Source organism: Lathyrus oleraceus, chromosome 7 (assembly GCF_024323335.1).
Source record: "Lathyrus oleraceus cultivar Zhongwan6 chromosome 7, CAAS_Psat_ZW6_1.0, whole genome shotgun sequence".
Taxonomy (NCBI): Eukaryota; Viridiplantae; Streptophyta; class Magnoliopsida; order Fabales; family Fabaceae; genus Lathyrus; species Lathyrus oleraceus.
This window is the reverse complement of record NC_066585.1, coordinates 20913891-20925716: the sequence shown is the minus strand read 5'-3', so window position 1 is coordinate 20925716 and position 11826 is coordinate 20913891. Positions and strand designations below refer to the sequence as shown.

Sequence of the window (11826 nt, the reverse complement as noted above, 5' to 3'; positions counted from 1 at the left end):
TAAAAATATGAAAAAAAACTTTAAGCCAATCATTATTAATGAATGAATTTTTTATAAGAATTAAAATCAATTTTTAGTTTATTTATATGGACCCCAAACAATTTAACCCTTGATAAAATCCATAATATGCATTAATTTGATACTCCTATTCTATAATCATTTATTTATAAGAGCAAAAGACATGATCATCCTACGTGGCAATGGGGCCTTTTATATATAAATTTGTCCCTCCCTCGCACTCCCGCTTCTAGTAGGGTCTCTCTCTTATCGTCCTAACCAAAACCAAACAAACCCATCTTTTCCTTCCTTCATCTCCACTCGCTTATCACCAAAACGACTTAGAGAGAGAAACAGAGAGAACAAGAGAGTTTCTCTCTCCAACTATTTTTCTCTTTCTCGCCGAACTGCCATTGCCACCGTATAGAGAGAGAAACAAAATGAACGCATGATAAAACTCATGAAAAAGGAAACAAATACCAAAATATCTTAACGCACAATTCTCGAGGAAATTAAGCTACCAGATGACGACGCCATTAGACGGCGGAGGAGTGGCGGTTCTAACGAACTCGGCGAACAAAGTCGATTCCTCTTCGGCGCTTAATGGCGGTTTGAAGTGCTCCAAACTCGACTCGCCGATTTTGATTTTCTTGTTCTTTCATAAAGCGATTCGGAATGAGCTCGACGTTTTACACCGATTAGCCATGGCATTCGCTACCGGTAATCGCTCTGATATTCAGCCGCTTTTCGAGCGTTACCGTTTTCTCAGTTCCATTTATAGACACCACTCCAATGCTGAAGATGAGGTGCAAATCTCGGTTCAACTTTTTATTCTATTAAGTAGTTTCTTCATTTTTGTATTGTATAATCATATTTCCGTTGGTGACAGAAATTGTGTAGAAACTGATGATTTTCTTAGTTGACTGTATTTTCGTTGAAGAAATGGAATAATGCTTTTGTTTCTTTATTCTCTATGCTTTTCTTTTCCTTTTCCCCTTGTGAATTTAGGTCTAACTTTTTTTACATGTACTGAATCAATTGATTTGCATGCTATGAATCTTTTTTATTCTTATTTAATTTAATCTTCTGTTACTATTTATGGAAAGGCACTGTAGAAAGGAAAATGTAATACATATATGCAGCACTTTAGCTTTGAGGAATCATTATTTCAAATGTTATGAGAGAAATGTATTTGGAATGTAGGTGATTTTTCCTGCTCTTGATAGACGTGTGAAGAATGTTGCAAAAACTTATTCTCTTGAGCACAAGGGTGAAAGCAATCTTTTTGATCATCTTTTTGAGTTGTTAAATTCTTCCATCAAGAATGACGAAAGTTTTCCAAGAGAATTAGCATCTTGCACAGGAGCCTTACAGACATCAGTTAGTCAACACTTGGCAAAGGAAGAGGAACAGGTACAAGGTTATTTATTAGTAGCTCTTATCTAGTATTCCACTTGGACTCTAATTATGAGATGGATCAATACCAAGCAATATATTAGAAAATAGGGAATACTATTATACTTTATTTTTCAGCAATAGCTGATATAACTATGGTGATTGCAACTTCATGATCTTCTTAATTTTAGGAGAGTATTATAATATTTAAAAAAATACTAAATATAGAAAAGGAATAAATAGGGAGATTATACGGTTACTCCAACACAATGCTTCATTATTTTCCTTCAAGCTAGAATTTCTGCTACCATTAGTATTATTATTGATCAAAAAGATGGAGAGAAGATAATTACAAGGAGTTTGGAGGATAAAGGGTCCTCTCTATTATGAAAAGAACTGCTATTATTAACTACTAGCGTCCAGACGGGCATAGTGCCTGTCTGTCCGCTTTTTAAGGAAATATACGTGTAAATATATACGATATTGTTTTATTTAATGTTAATTTTAATTGGAAGTAATATAAGAAGTTAATAGTAGGAAGTTATGTGAAAGAAGATAATAGTGGTTTCAATAGAAGTTATTAGAAGTTATTATGTAAGTTATCTAAGGGTAAAATTGGTAGAAAAATAGGCTACACAAAACTAAGTTTTCCCTTTATATATTGTTATAGATTATATCACAGCACTGTGTCAAACATGCTAATGTGTTAAAAACTATATAATAACATCACATTTTGTTGCTGTATACTTATGTATTTGGGTTTTGTTTAATTGATGGATTAGATGTTCTTGTAGACAATATTTCTTTTAGCGCAACAATATATGCTTCATTTGGTGATTCAGCGAGAGTAATCAAGTGTAAAACCTACAACAATCAATTAAGTTCGTCCAGGTTTTATAAAGATTATTATTTTAACTAGATTGTAAATGGCTTTATTAATGTACATGAGAATATGAGATGGCATTTATTGTTTTTCGGTTATGAATACCTACTATATAAAATCTTCTAAGTACTTTGTTCTTGCTTCCCGCATCCCTGAAGGTTGGAACATTGAGATGCTGTTAAATTTCAAACTAGGTATATCTGTTGAAGATTATGTTAAAGATTAAAAAAATATAAATTCATGTTCCATTTATATCCCTTGATTTTGTTTTGCCCACTTTACATTTTCACATCCTTTGGCTCTTATCGGTAACAATTGATATTCAAAATTTATCACGAGAGATCTAATAATTTCTAGGATACTTAGTCCTTATGATACGAATTCTTTTTCTCCTATTTTCCCCCTTACGATTCATCATCTTGGAAAGTTAATCCTCAACATTCATATATTCTGCCACGTGGCCAAAAAAGATAACTCATTTGTTTAGACTTTCCTTGCTTTGAGTTTGAATATTGCCGTGGTAGGCAGGGGTTCTCATATTAAATAGCCTTCCAAATGGAAGCAATAGCTGCATTGACTTTGGTCCTCCAGGACCAGGTGTTAGGGTGCCACTCGCATCAGCATATTCATATTATTAGACCATTAATGTAGTATTAATAAATAAACTAACATTGCTATTGTTATAACATTTGTAAGTTTCCTTGATAAACAAGTATTTCTTAGATCAAATTATGTTGTTGCTAAATGGGAAGTCCTATTGCTTGTTTATAATTTTTAAACTGTCAATACTTCTGGTAAATGAGTATTTTGTATAATTATATTTATTACTACTAAAATTGAACTCAAGAATGCATTACAGAAAAAACGTTTTACATAGTTTCCATTTCAAGTAGAATTTGTGCGACCACATGCATTGAATATTTTTGGGATTCATCAATGTGTTAATAATACATAAAAGAAAAGCTTTCTTTGATAATGTCACTTGCTGATATTAATTGTGCGGTTCATATATAAAGATCTATATATTTTGGAATGGTTTAATATGCTAGATGGATAACACAGTCAAGTTTCATCCTTAAAAAAGTTTGCACAATACAGATATCCGTTTACTAATATGGTGTCCAAAAGTTTTCATTGTAATTTGTAACATTTGTCATAGCCGTGTAGTTTAAATGGATAAATAATCTTGGGAGATGCGTCTAATTTTTTTTATTGTTGGGCTATATCAGGTTTTTCCTCTGCTTATTGAAAAGTTCTCTCTTGAGGAACAAGCATCTTTAGTTTGGCAGTTTCTTTGCAGTATTCCTGTGAATATGATGGCAGAATTTCTTCCCTGGCTTTCAACATCTATATCAGCAGATGAATCTCAGGATTTACGAGATTTCTTAGTCAAGATTGTGCCAGAGGAAAGGCTTCTTCAAAAGGTTTGGTTTCATATACTGCTTTAGAACATTGTTGTTCCATTTTCCAAGTTAATTATGTCACTTTTTTTGTTAAAGCTGATGGTTCAATTTATTGCTACCCCTTCCCTTAATATAGGACCCCGTTGACCAAATCAGGATAATTAAGAAAATTGACAGGCAATGTTGAATCTGTTGAGAATTAATTGATATTGTTTTACAAGTTTACCCTTCTGGAGAAAACATAGCTTATGTTTTTATCATAGTATTTATTATAGATTGTAGAAAAAGATGTTACATAATCATGTGTAAGTTGATAACGGAATAATTAACACAGATGGAAATTTGAAAGGGGTCCTATAAAAAGGGACAAGGAAAAATCTCAAGAGGGTCATATATTTAGAGGCAGAGGATGTATAAGCCGTTCTTTGATAAGGAGAGTCTACCTCAGGAAGAATAAGGAGTCTAGGAATTTACAGCAAAATAGTGCTATTAATAATATAAACAGAAGTTTTTATCAATAGACATATTACTGTTTGGTTGAAGTGTAATCTTAATATACCTAATTCTTGCTTATTGAAGGTTGTTTTCACTTGGATGGAAGGGAGAAGTAGTGTTAATAAAATTCAAAGTAGTGCGGATCATTCTCAAGTATGTTGTTCCAGCCCGTTAACCCATCATCAGGCTGGAAGAGTCAATTGTGTATGCGAATCCACGACAACTGGAAAAAGGAAACATTCTGGATCTATGCAAGATGTTTCTGATGCCACCGGAACACACCCTATAGATGAGATATTGCTCTGGCATAATGCAATAAAAAAAGAGCTTAGTGAGATAGCAGTGGAGACCAGAAGGATACAACGTTCCGGAGATTTTACTGACATATCAGCTTTTAATGACAGATTGCAATTCATTGCTGATGTTTGCATATTTCATAGGTATTGCGTTAATTTTGTATTAACAATGTCCTTCTTGTTAAAGTCATATGTTTCTTCAATTAAACATTTTCGTACTATAATTTATGGTAAACACCAACCTTTATTGCTGAATTCTTTTTCTTGTGAATGCAGTATTGCGGAGGACAAGGTTATTTTTCCGGCGGTAGATGGAGAGTTTTCTTTCTTTCAGGAGCATGCTGAAGAAGAAAGCCAATTTAATGACTTTCGGTGTTTGATTGAAAGTATTCTAAGTGAAGGAGCGGCATCTAATTCAGAAGTTGAATTTTATTCCAAGTTATGCTCACATGCTGATCATATAATGGAAACGATACAGAGGCATTTCCATAATGAAGAAGTTCAGGTGACCCATCATTGCCCATGTGGTGAACTTTTTGAGTGACTAGTGTAAGATGTAAATCTGTTACGCAAATGCAATGTTAATTACAACAGGAAGCTCAATCAAATGCTGAAATTTGAGTGTCATATTTGCAGATGTTGATAAATATAAGCAACTGTTGTATCCATTTGTTGATTAACTAACTTCTATTGGAAGAGAAATATGGCATGAAAGTTTCTTTATACGATATTATCAAATAATCTCCCTTTAAATCTATATAACTTGTGACTAATCATTCTCATCTATAGGTTCTTCCACTTGCAAGAAAACACTTCAGCTTTAGAAGACAATGTGAACTTCTGTACCAAAGCTTATGCATGATGCCTCTGAAATTGATAGAGAGAGTCCTACCATGGTTGGTAAAATCTTTAACAGAAGAAGAAGCAAATATATTTCTGAGAAACATGCAATTTGCAGGTTCCTATTTCTATTTTTTCCCCTTTCTTTCTTAAGAAATAGTGTTTCCGTGTTTTTTTGTTCATCTATGTTTGACAACTTATTCTTTTTCAGCTCCAACAGCAGATTCTGCTCTGGTCACCCTCTTCAGTGGTTGGGCATGCAAGGCTCGTAATGAAGGCCTGTGTCTGTCTTCAGGCACATCAGACTGCTGTCCTGCTCAAAGACTTTCTGATATTGAAGAAGATATTGATCAGCCATCCTGTGTTTGTTCCTCTGCATCATCTTGCAGAGATTGCTCAGCAATACTTGAGTCAGATGGCAACAAAAGACCAGTCAAGCGAAACACATTGAAATTGAGCAATGGAGATGTACCTGAAACTTTGGAGACTGAAAGTATCCCGAAACAGTGCTTTAGTCCTCGGTCTTGTTGTGTACCAGGTTTAGGAGTAAACAGTAACAATTTGGGGCTTAGTTCAGTTTCGACAACCAAGTCCTTACGCTCCTTGTCTTTCAGCTCTTCTGCTCCTTCTCTTAATTCCAGTCTTTTCATATGGGAAGCAGAGAGCAGCTCATGTGATGTTAGCTCTGCAGAAAGACCAATTGATACCATATTTAAATTCCATAAAGCTATACGCAAAGACTTGGAGTATCTAGATGTTGAATCTGGAAAGCTGAGTGATAGTGACGAGACAGTTATTAGGCAATTTAGTGGAAGATTTCGTCTTTTGTGGGGTTTATATAGAGCTCATAGTAATGCAGAAGATGATATAGTATTTCCAGCATTAGAATCCAAAGAGGCCCTTCACAATGTGAGCCATTCATACATGTTGGACCATAAGCAAGAAGAACAATTGTTTGAAGATATTTCTTGCGTGCTTTCTGAGTTTTTTGTCCTTCATGAAGCCTTGCAGTTGACCCATATGGCAGGGGATTTGATTGATAGTAATTTTGGAACTTCTGATAAAAATAATAGTGATGGTGTCAAGAAGTATAACGAACTTGCAACAAAGCTTCAGGGGATGTGCAAATCCATAAGAGTTACCCTGGATCAGCATATTTTCAGGGAAGAGTGTGAACTGTGGCCATTGTTTGGGAAACATTTCACTGTGGAAGAACAAGATAAGATAGTAGGCCGGATAATTGGAACTACAGGTGCTGAAGTTCTCCAGTCAATGTTACCTTGGGTAACTTCTGCACTTACTCAGGATGAGCAGAATAAAATGATGGATACATGGAAGCAGGCAACTAAGAATACTATGTTCAATGAATGGCTTAATGAATGCTGGAAAGAGAGTTCGGAATCTATAACACAGACAGAAACGTCACATTGTAGCACTTCTCACAGAGGTTTCTAATTGCATATAGTTTCTTTCATTTTTGTGGATTTCGTGCGATCAATAATTAATATTATAGTGTGTTTTGTTCTTTTCCAGGTTCTGAGTATCAGGAATGCTTGGACCACAATGATCAAATGTTCAAGCCAGGTTGGAAAGACATATTCCGGATGAATCAGACTGAACTTGAGTCAGAGATTCGGAAGGTTTATCGCGATTCGACTCTTGATCCAAGGAGAAAGGCATATCTTGTGCAGAATCTTTTGACAAGGTTGTTTCCAGTGTCCAGAATTCTCTGATTTTATTTGATAGGGACATAATTAACTATGTATCTATTTGATAGGACTTTTTTTGCCTATTGTTGTCAATCTCCAATTGTTGATTAGCTATTTGTGTATTCCAGTCGTTGGATAGCTTCCCAGCAGAAATCACCTAAAGCTCCATCTGAAGAAGGATCATCAAATGGTGTTGAAATAGAAGGACACTCACCATCATTTCGGGACCCTAGGAAACTTGTATTTGGGTGTGAGCACTATAAGAGAAATTGCAAGCTTCGAGCTGCATGTTGTGGCAAGTTATTTACTTGCAGATTTTGTCATGACAATGTGAGCGATCACTCAATGGATAGGTAGATTTCTGTTGGGATTTCTTATATTTTGTAGTAGTATATACTTATAATCCCTGGACTATGCTATGGTGGGAGATTTGTAGTATTAGTTTGTCCATTAATATTCTTCTAACATCTGCTTGATCATTACAGAAAAGCAACATCAGAAATGATGTGTATGCGCTGCATGAATATACAACCAATTGGGTCTATATGCATGACACCTTCATGTAACGCACTTTCAATGGCAAAGTACTATTGCAGTATATGCAAATTTTTTGATGATGAAAGGTACCTTTTATTTGTTACATCATACTTCAAAATTTGTTTTTGAAATTGCTACAGTTTTCCTTTTATCAACTTATGAACAATTTAAGGAGAGAGTATTCTCCAAGTACTAATTCAAAGAAAGATAGACATATGGTTGATCATAATAATAGAGAAACACAAATGGGAAATTGATAAGAAGATTCAAAGTAATAAAACTGTTTTACCTTTTGGGATTAATTAGGTCAAACACAAATTCTAAGATAAATAATAAATGGTAACTAACTAAGTGGACTAATTGACTAACAGAACAGTTGTCATTATTTTGTCACATCCTAACAATACCCTACGAAAGTCCACTTTGCCCTCAAGGTGGGAATTGGGAATCCTTATTATACGAGAATTTCTGCTTATAATCTCTCAGCCGTGCTTCCCCTTTCTAAATTTTTTAAATCCCCGTGCTCCATCACTTGTTCATCTTCTGCCAAGATCATGCACCAATCCCTTACCTTTTTCCAAGCATTTTAGCACGGAACTAAATGGTTGGCCACAGAAATTGTTTCTCTTCCTCCAATCGTTTTACATACTCCTCAGAAAGGAGCTATCAGGCTCCTCTGTTTCTCGATGGAATGGCATTAGTAGTGGAGAATCTTAAGTTAACGATGATTGAGACACACTTTTCTTTTCCCCATGCACTATTAGATAGAAGATATTTCACAATTGTATATCTGAATTGATAAGCTGCTTAGTGGAGAGATTTACAAACTATATTTATCGACTGGATTAAGGTTAACTAATTGTGTCAACTGTATATAGCCAAACCAATGCTAGCTAAGCATAACTGACATTGTATAACTATAGCATCCGAGAAATCTATTCTCTCATACACCCATAACCTCAAGGTAGGTGAGAGAATGCAGTGAGCTTAGACACATTGAGTGTGTACCTTGGAAAACAAAACCTGGCAGGGCATAAAGGCTTGATGAAAAGATCTGCTTTTTAATTTTGTCCAGGGATACGTTGAACTATTAGCTTCTTGTTTAACACCTTCTCTTTGACAAAGAACAGTTAAGTTCCTGGTGTTTTGTGCGTGCATGAAGAAATGGTTTGATGGCCAGAGCAACATCACTCAGATTATCACATAAAACCAGAGGAACTTGAGCAGAGATGGTTAACTCAAAGTCGGGTATGTAATGTGTATCCGCAATAGTTCTACAGTTTGCTTTTGAGACCACTGTGAGATCAAGTTAGGATCAAGAAAGTTGGCAGCAGTAGAAGTGGATCTCTGCCATCAGGGAGCAATTGAGAATAATTACAGTCCACTGTAGGACATTCCTTTTAATGCATCCTTGTGTAAATTATGGTTTGGGCTCAAGGTGCTCTTGACTGGCCCATGCTAAGCTGCTCTCAAATTAGGGTAGGTGAGCCTTGTTGGATTGATGCCCACTTGTGATGCAATGCTCTCTCCTCCACAATAATGAGAACCAGTGCTTGAAGGTTGATATTACAAATCCTCCATCTCATTTATAGTCAATATCTCTTCCTCAACAACCCTTACCAAGTTAATTTCTTGAAACATCCTTTAAGGTTATGTTGCCTTACTTTGCACTTTACCTCTTGCTGTAGATAGGAAAGGAAGTATTGCTTTCCAAAAGTTGAATACACTTCGGCTCCCAATGTCTCTGTCTTGAACATACTCCTTCACAAAACTTGTTTGGCCTTAGGTAGATGATTGCTTATTAAGGTTCCCCAAATATCTCCCTCCTAACTATTCGACCAAATCTGACATTAGTCCTTCCTAATTAAATCAAAGGGTATGTTTATGCTAGAACCTAAACAAGTGTACTTTTGCCCCTTCCATACCAATGTAGACCAACTACCCTTCTTCACTAGGCCTGATTGGTTGTATATCAAGGTTTCTCCACCCAAGTAATTTTTGCCTGAGATTTTTTTCATTAGAAGTAAGAAGCTCTACTTTCTTTACCATTGATGAGTTTGGTACTCGGACTCTACTCTTCTTCCTCCCATCTAGAACTTAGAGGCTGGTTCCATTCCATCCTCCTCCATTGCCAGCTACCATTAATACATCATACCTCATTGAATTTGTTGAACCTTGTCTTGATCTCAGATAGTTGTGAACTTGTGATCCCTGCTCCCAAAATACCTACCCAACATGTCCACCAAGTATTCCAAAGCCTCCAAGCAAACTATACAATAAATTTGAACTTCGAGAATTTGAATGAAAATTGATACAAAGAATCAAAAGAGTGGAACTATTTTATAGAAAACTAAACAATACTGGAGAATAAAATGCTTTCCAAGGGTATTTCCTTCACAAAGGATCTTGTTTTTTCCACACAACTACAATAAAAATGTCTCTATTATGATTTCCTCTATTTATCTAACTTGTCTCTTTCGATTAACTAAATGAACTGGCTGATTAGCAGGCATACCTGCCACTTTCTAACTAATATCCCAGTATATTTAAGCATGAATTAAATCTTGAGGTCTCTATATTCAGATGTACATATTTATACATAAAAAATTAGTATTTAAAATTACTGTTATTTAGTTCTATATTAGTGTCTCAGCAAGAAATAGATATGATTATCATACTATAGTCTCCAAATCCAGAAGATTGTTAATTTTAACTTTCCACCATTTTGTTTAGGAATGTATACCATTGCCCATTTTGCAATTTATGCCGTGTTGGACGAGGTCTAGGGATTGATTATTTTCATTGCATGAAATGCAATTGCTGCCTGGGGATTAAAACATCATCTCATAAGTGCCTAGAGAAAGGTTTAGAAATGAACTGCCCAATATGCTGTGACGACTTATTCACGTCAAGTGCTACAGTCAGAGCTCAGCCCTGTGGCCACTACATGCATTCTGCTTGCTTTCAGGTAAATTTTGCACCCATTTTAAATTTCACTCCCCTCCCAAACAAATTGAAATTGGTTGTGGATTCAATCTTACTCTTTGTTACGACATGTTAGGCCTACACTTGTAGTCACTACACGTGTCCAATCTGCAGCAAGTCATTGGGTGATATGGCGGTAAGAATATTTCTTTAAACCTCTCTACCTTAATTTCAAAATATTCATAGACGTGCAAAAAATTGTAACTGAGAAAACTAACAAGGCCACTAGTTTAATATAACTATTATTTTTAAAATTGTAGTCGAGTTATCAAGTTGAGGCCAGGTATTAGATGTAACATTTTTACATTTTGAGATTTTCATGTTGTTCTTTTTCTATCCACCCAGGTTTATTTTGGTATGCTTGATGCCTTATTGGCTGCAGAGGAGCTCCCTGAAGAGTATAGAGACCGCTATCAGGTGAATACTTTAGCGGCTTTTGCATGTTACTTTTCACTGCATTCCTTTCAAAAGCTAATATGGATTTTGTGAGAGAGCATTCTGGCAGTTTAGGCTATCAGCAAATAATGTATATTTATTGTGAGTTCATCAGTTTTATAACGGCCATGCAGGACATACTTTGCAATGACTGTGATCGAAAGGGAACTTCCCGCTTCCACTGGTTGTATCACAAATGTGGGTCTTGTGGCTCTTACAATACTCGGTTGATCAAGCGTGAGACACGCTGAAGCTGCTCTTTATGTGCTTCCTTTGACGGGAGATAGACAGAGTTTGTAAATACTTGTTTAGGAATCCCAATTTTCTCCCAACCAAGAGCCTCTGATAATTGGTCCGTGTCTTAACTCGAACGGATTGCATGTGAATCACTTCCTTTAGAGACCTCTCACCTCTTATTGTGCACTTAATCACTTTTTATAGGAATTATTATGTACATATCAATATTATTCGGAACTTCTTATCTGTGCAATAGATATTTTTTGCAGCCCCTTTTCGTATCTTCCTTGTTGATACTATATATGTTGTAGACGCTTCTATGCCATTCAGTCCAGTTATGTAATATTTTTTTCAACTTAGATAGTGTTAGACAAATCTTCGGTTAAATTGAATTTCAAATACTCAATCTTAATATGTAGGAAACAAATCAAATTGAAAGTTTACGTGAGATTTGTCTGTTAATTTACTTCCCTTTTTGTGACTTTTTCTCACCCTACCAAAGCAATGTTTTAAAATTAACCGGCACACCCTAAAAAAACTGGGCAGATTCTCCCCTTGCTGTTGTTACGAGTCAAGCTTTCCTTTAAAGGAGAGCAACCACCTTGACATGGAAT

At 35.5% G+C, this 11826-nt stretch overlaps 1 protein-coding gene across 1 annotated transcript; it reads left to right on the top strand.

Moving 5' to 3' along the window:
• Positions 1 to 241: 241 nt before the first annotated feature.
• On the top strand, positions 242 to 11571 carry LOC127105790 (zinc finger protein BRUTUS). Its single transcript, XM_051042997.1, has 14 exons — positions 242 to 803; positions 1201 to 1410; positions 3505 to 3699; positions 4258 to 4613; positions 4746 to 4974; positions 5259 to 5427; positions 5521 to 6756; positions 6843 to 7014; positions 7147 to 7371; positions 7504 to 7641; positions 10289 to 10523; positions 10617 to 10676; positions 10886 to 10957; positions 11110 to 11571. Exons 1-14 carry the CDS (start codon positions 522 to 524, stop codon positions 11224 to 11226), a joined length of 3696 nt encoding a protein of 1231 aa, XP_050898954.1. The 5' UTR covers positions 242 to 521; the 3' UTR covers positions 11227 to 11571.
• Positions 11572 to 11826: the final 255 nt, after the last annotated feature.

Bases quoted from the DNA above. Each gene is read 5' to 3' on its own strand.
- LOC127105790 (XM_051042997.1), top strand. From the start codon at position 522: ATGACGACGCCATTAGACGGCGGAGGAGTGGCGGTTCTAACGAACTCG. The intron at 10,677-10,885 runs GTAAGAATATTT...CTATCCACCCAG, and splicing joins AGTCATTGGGTGATATGGCG to GTTTATTTTGGTATGCTTGA. The intron at 10,958-11,109 runs GTGAATACTTTA...ACGGCCATGCAG, and splicing joins AGTATAGAGACCGCTATCAG to GACATACTTTGCAATGACTG.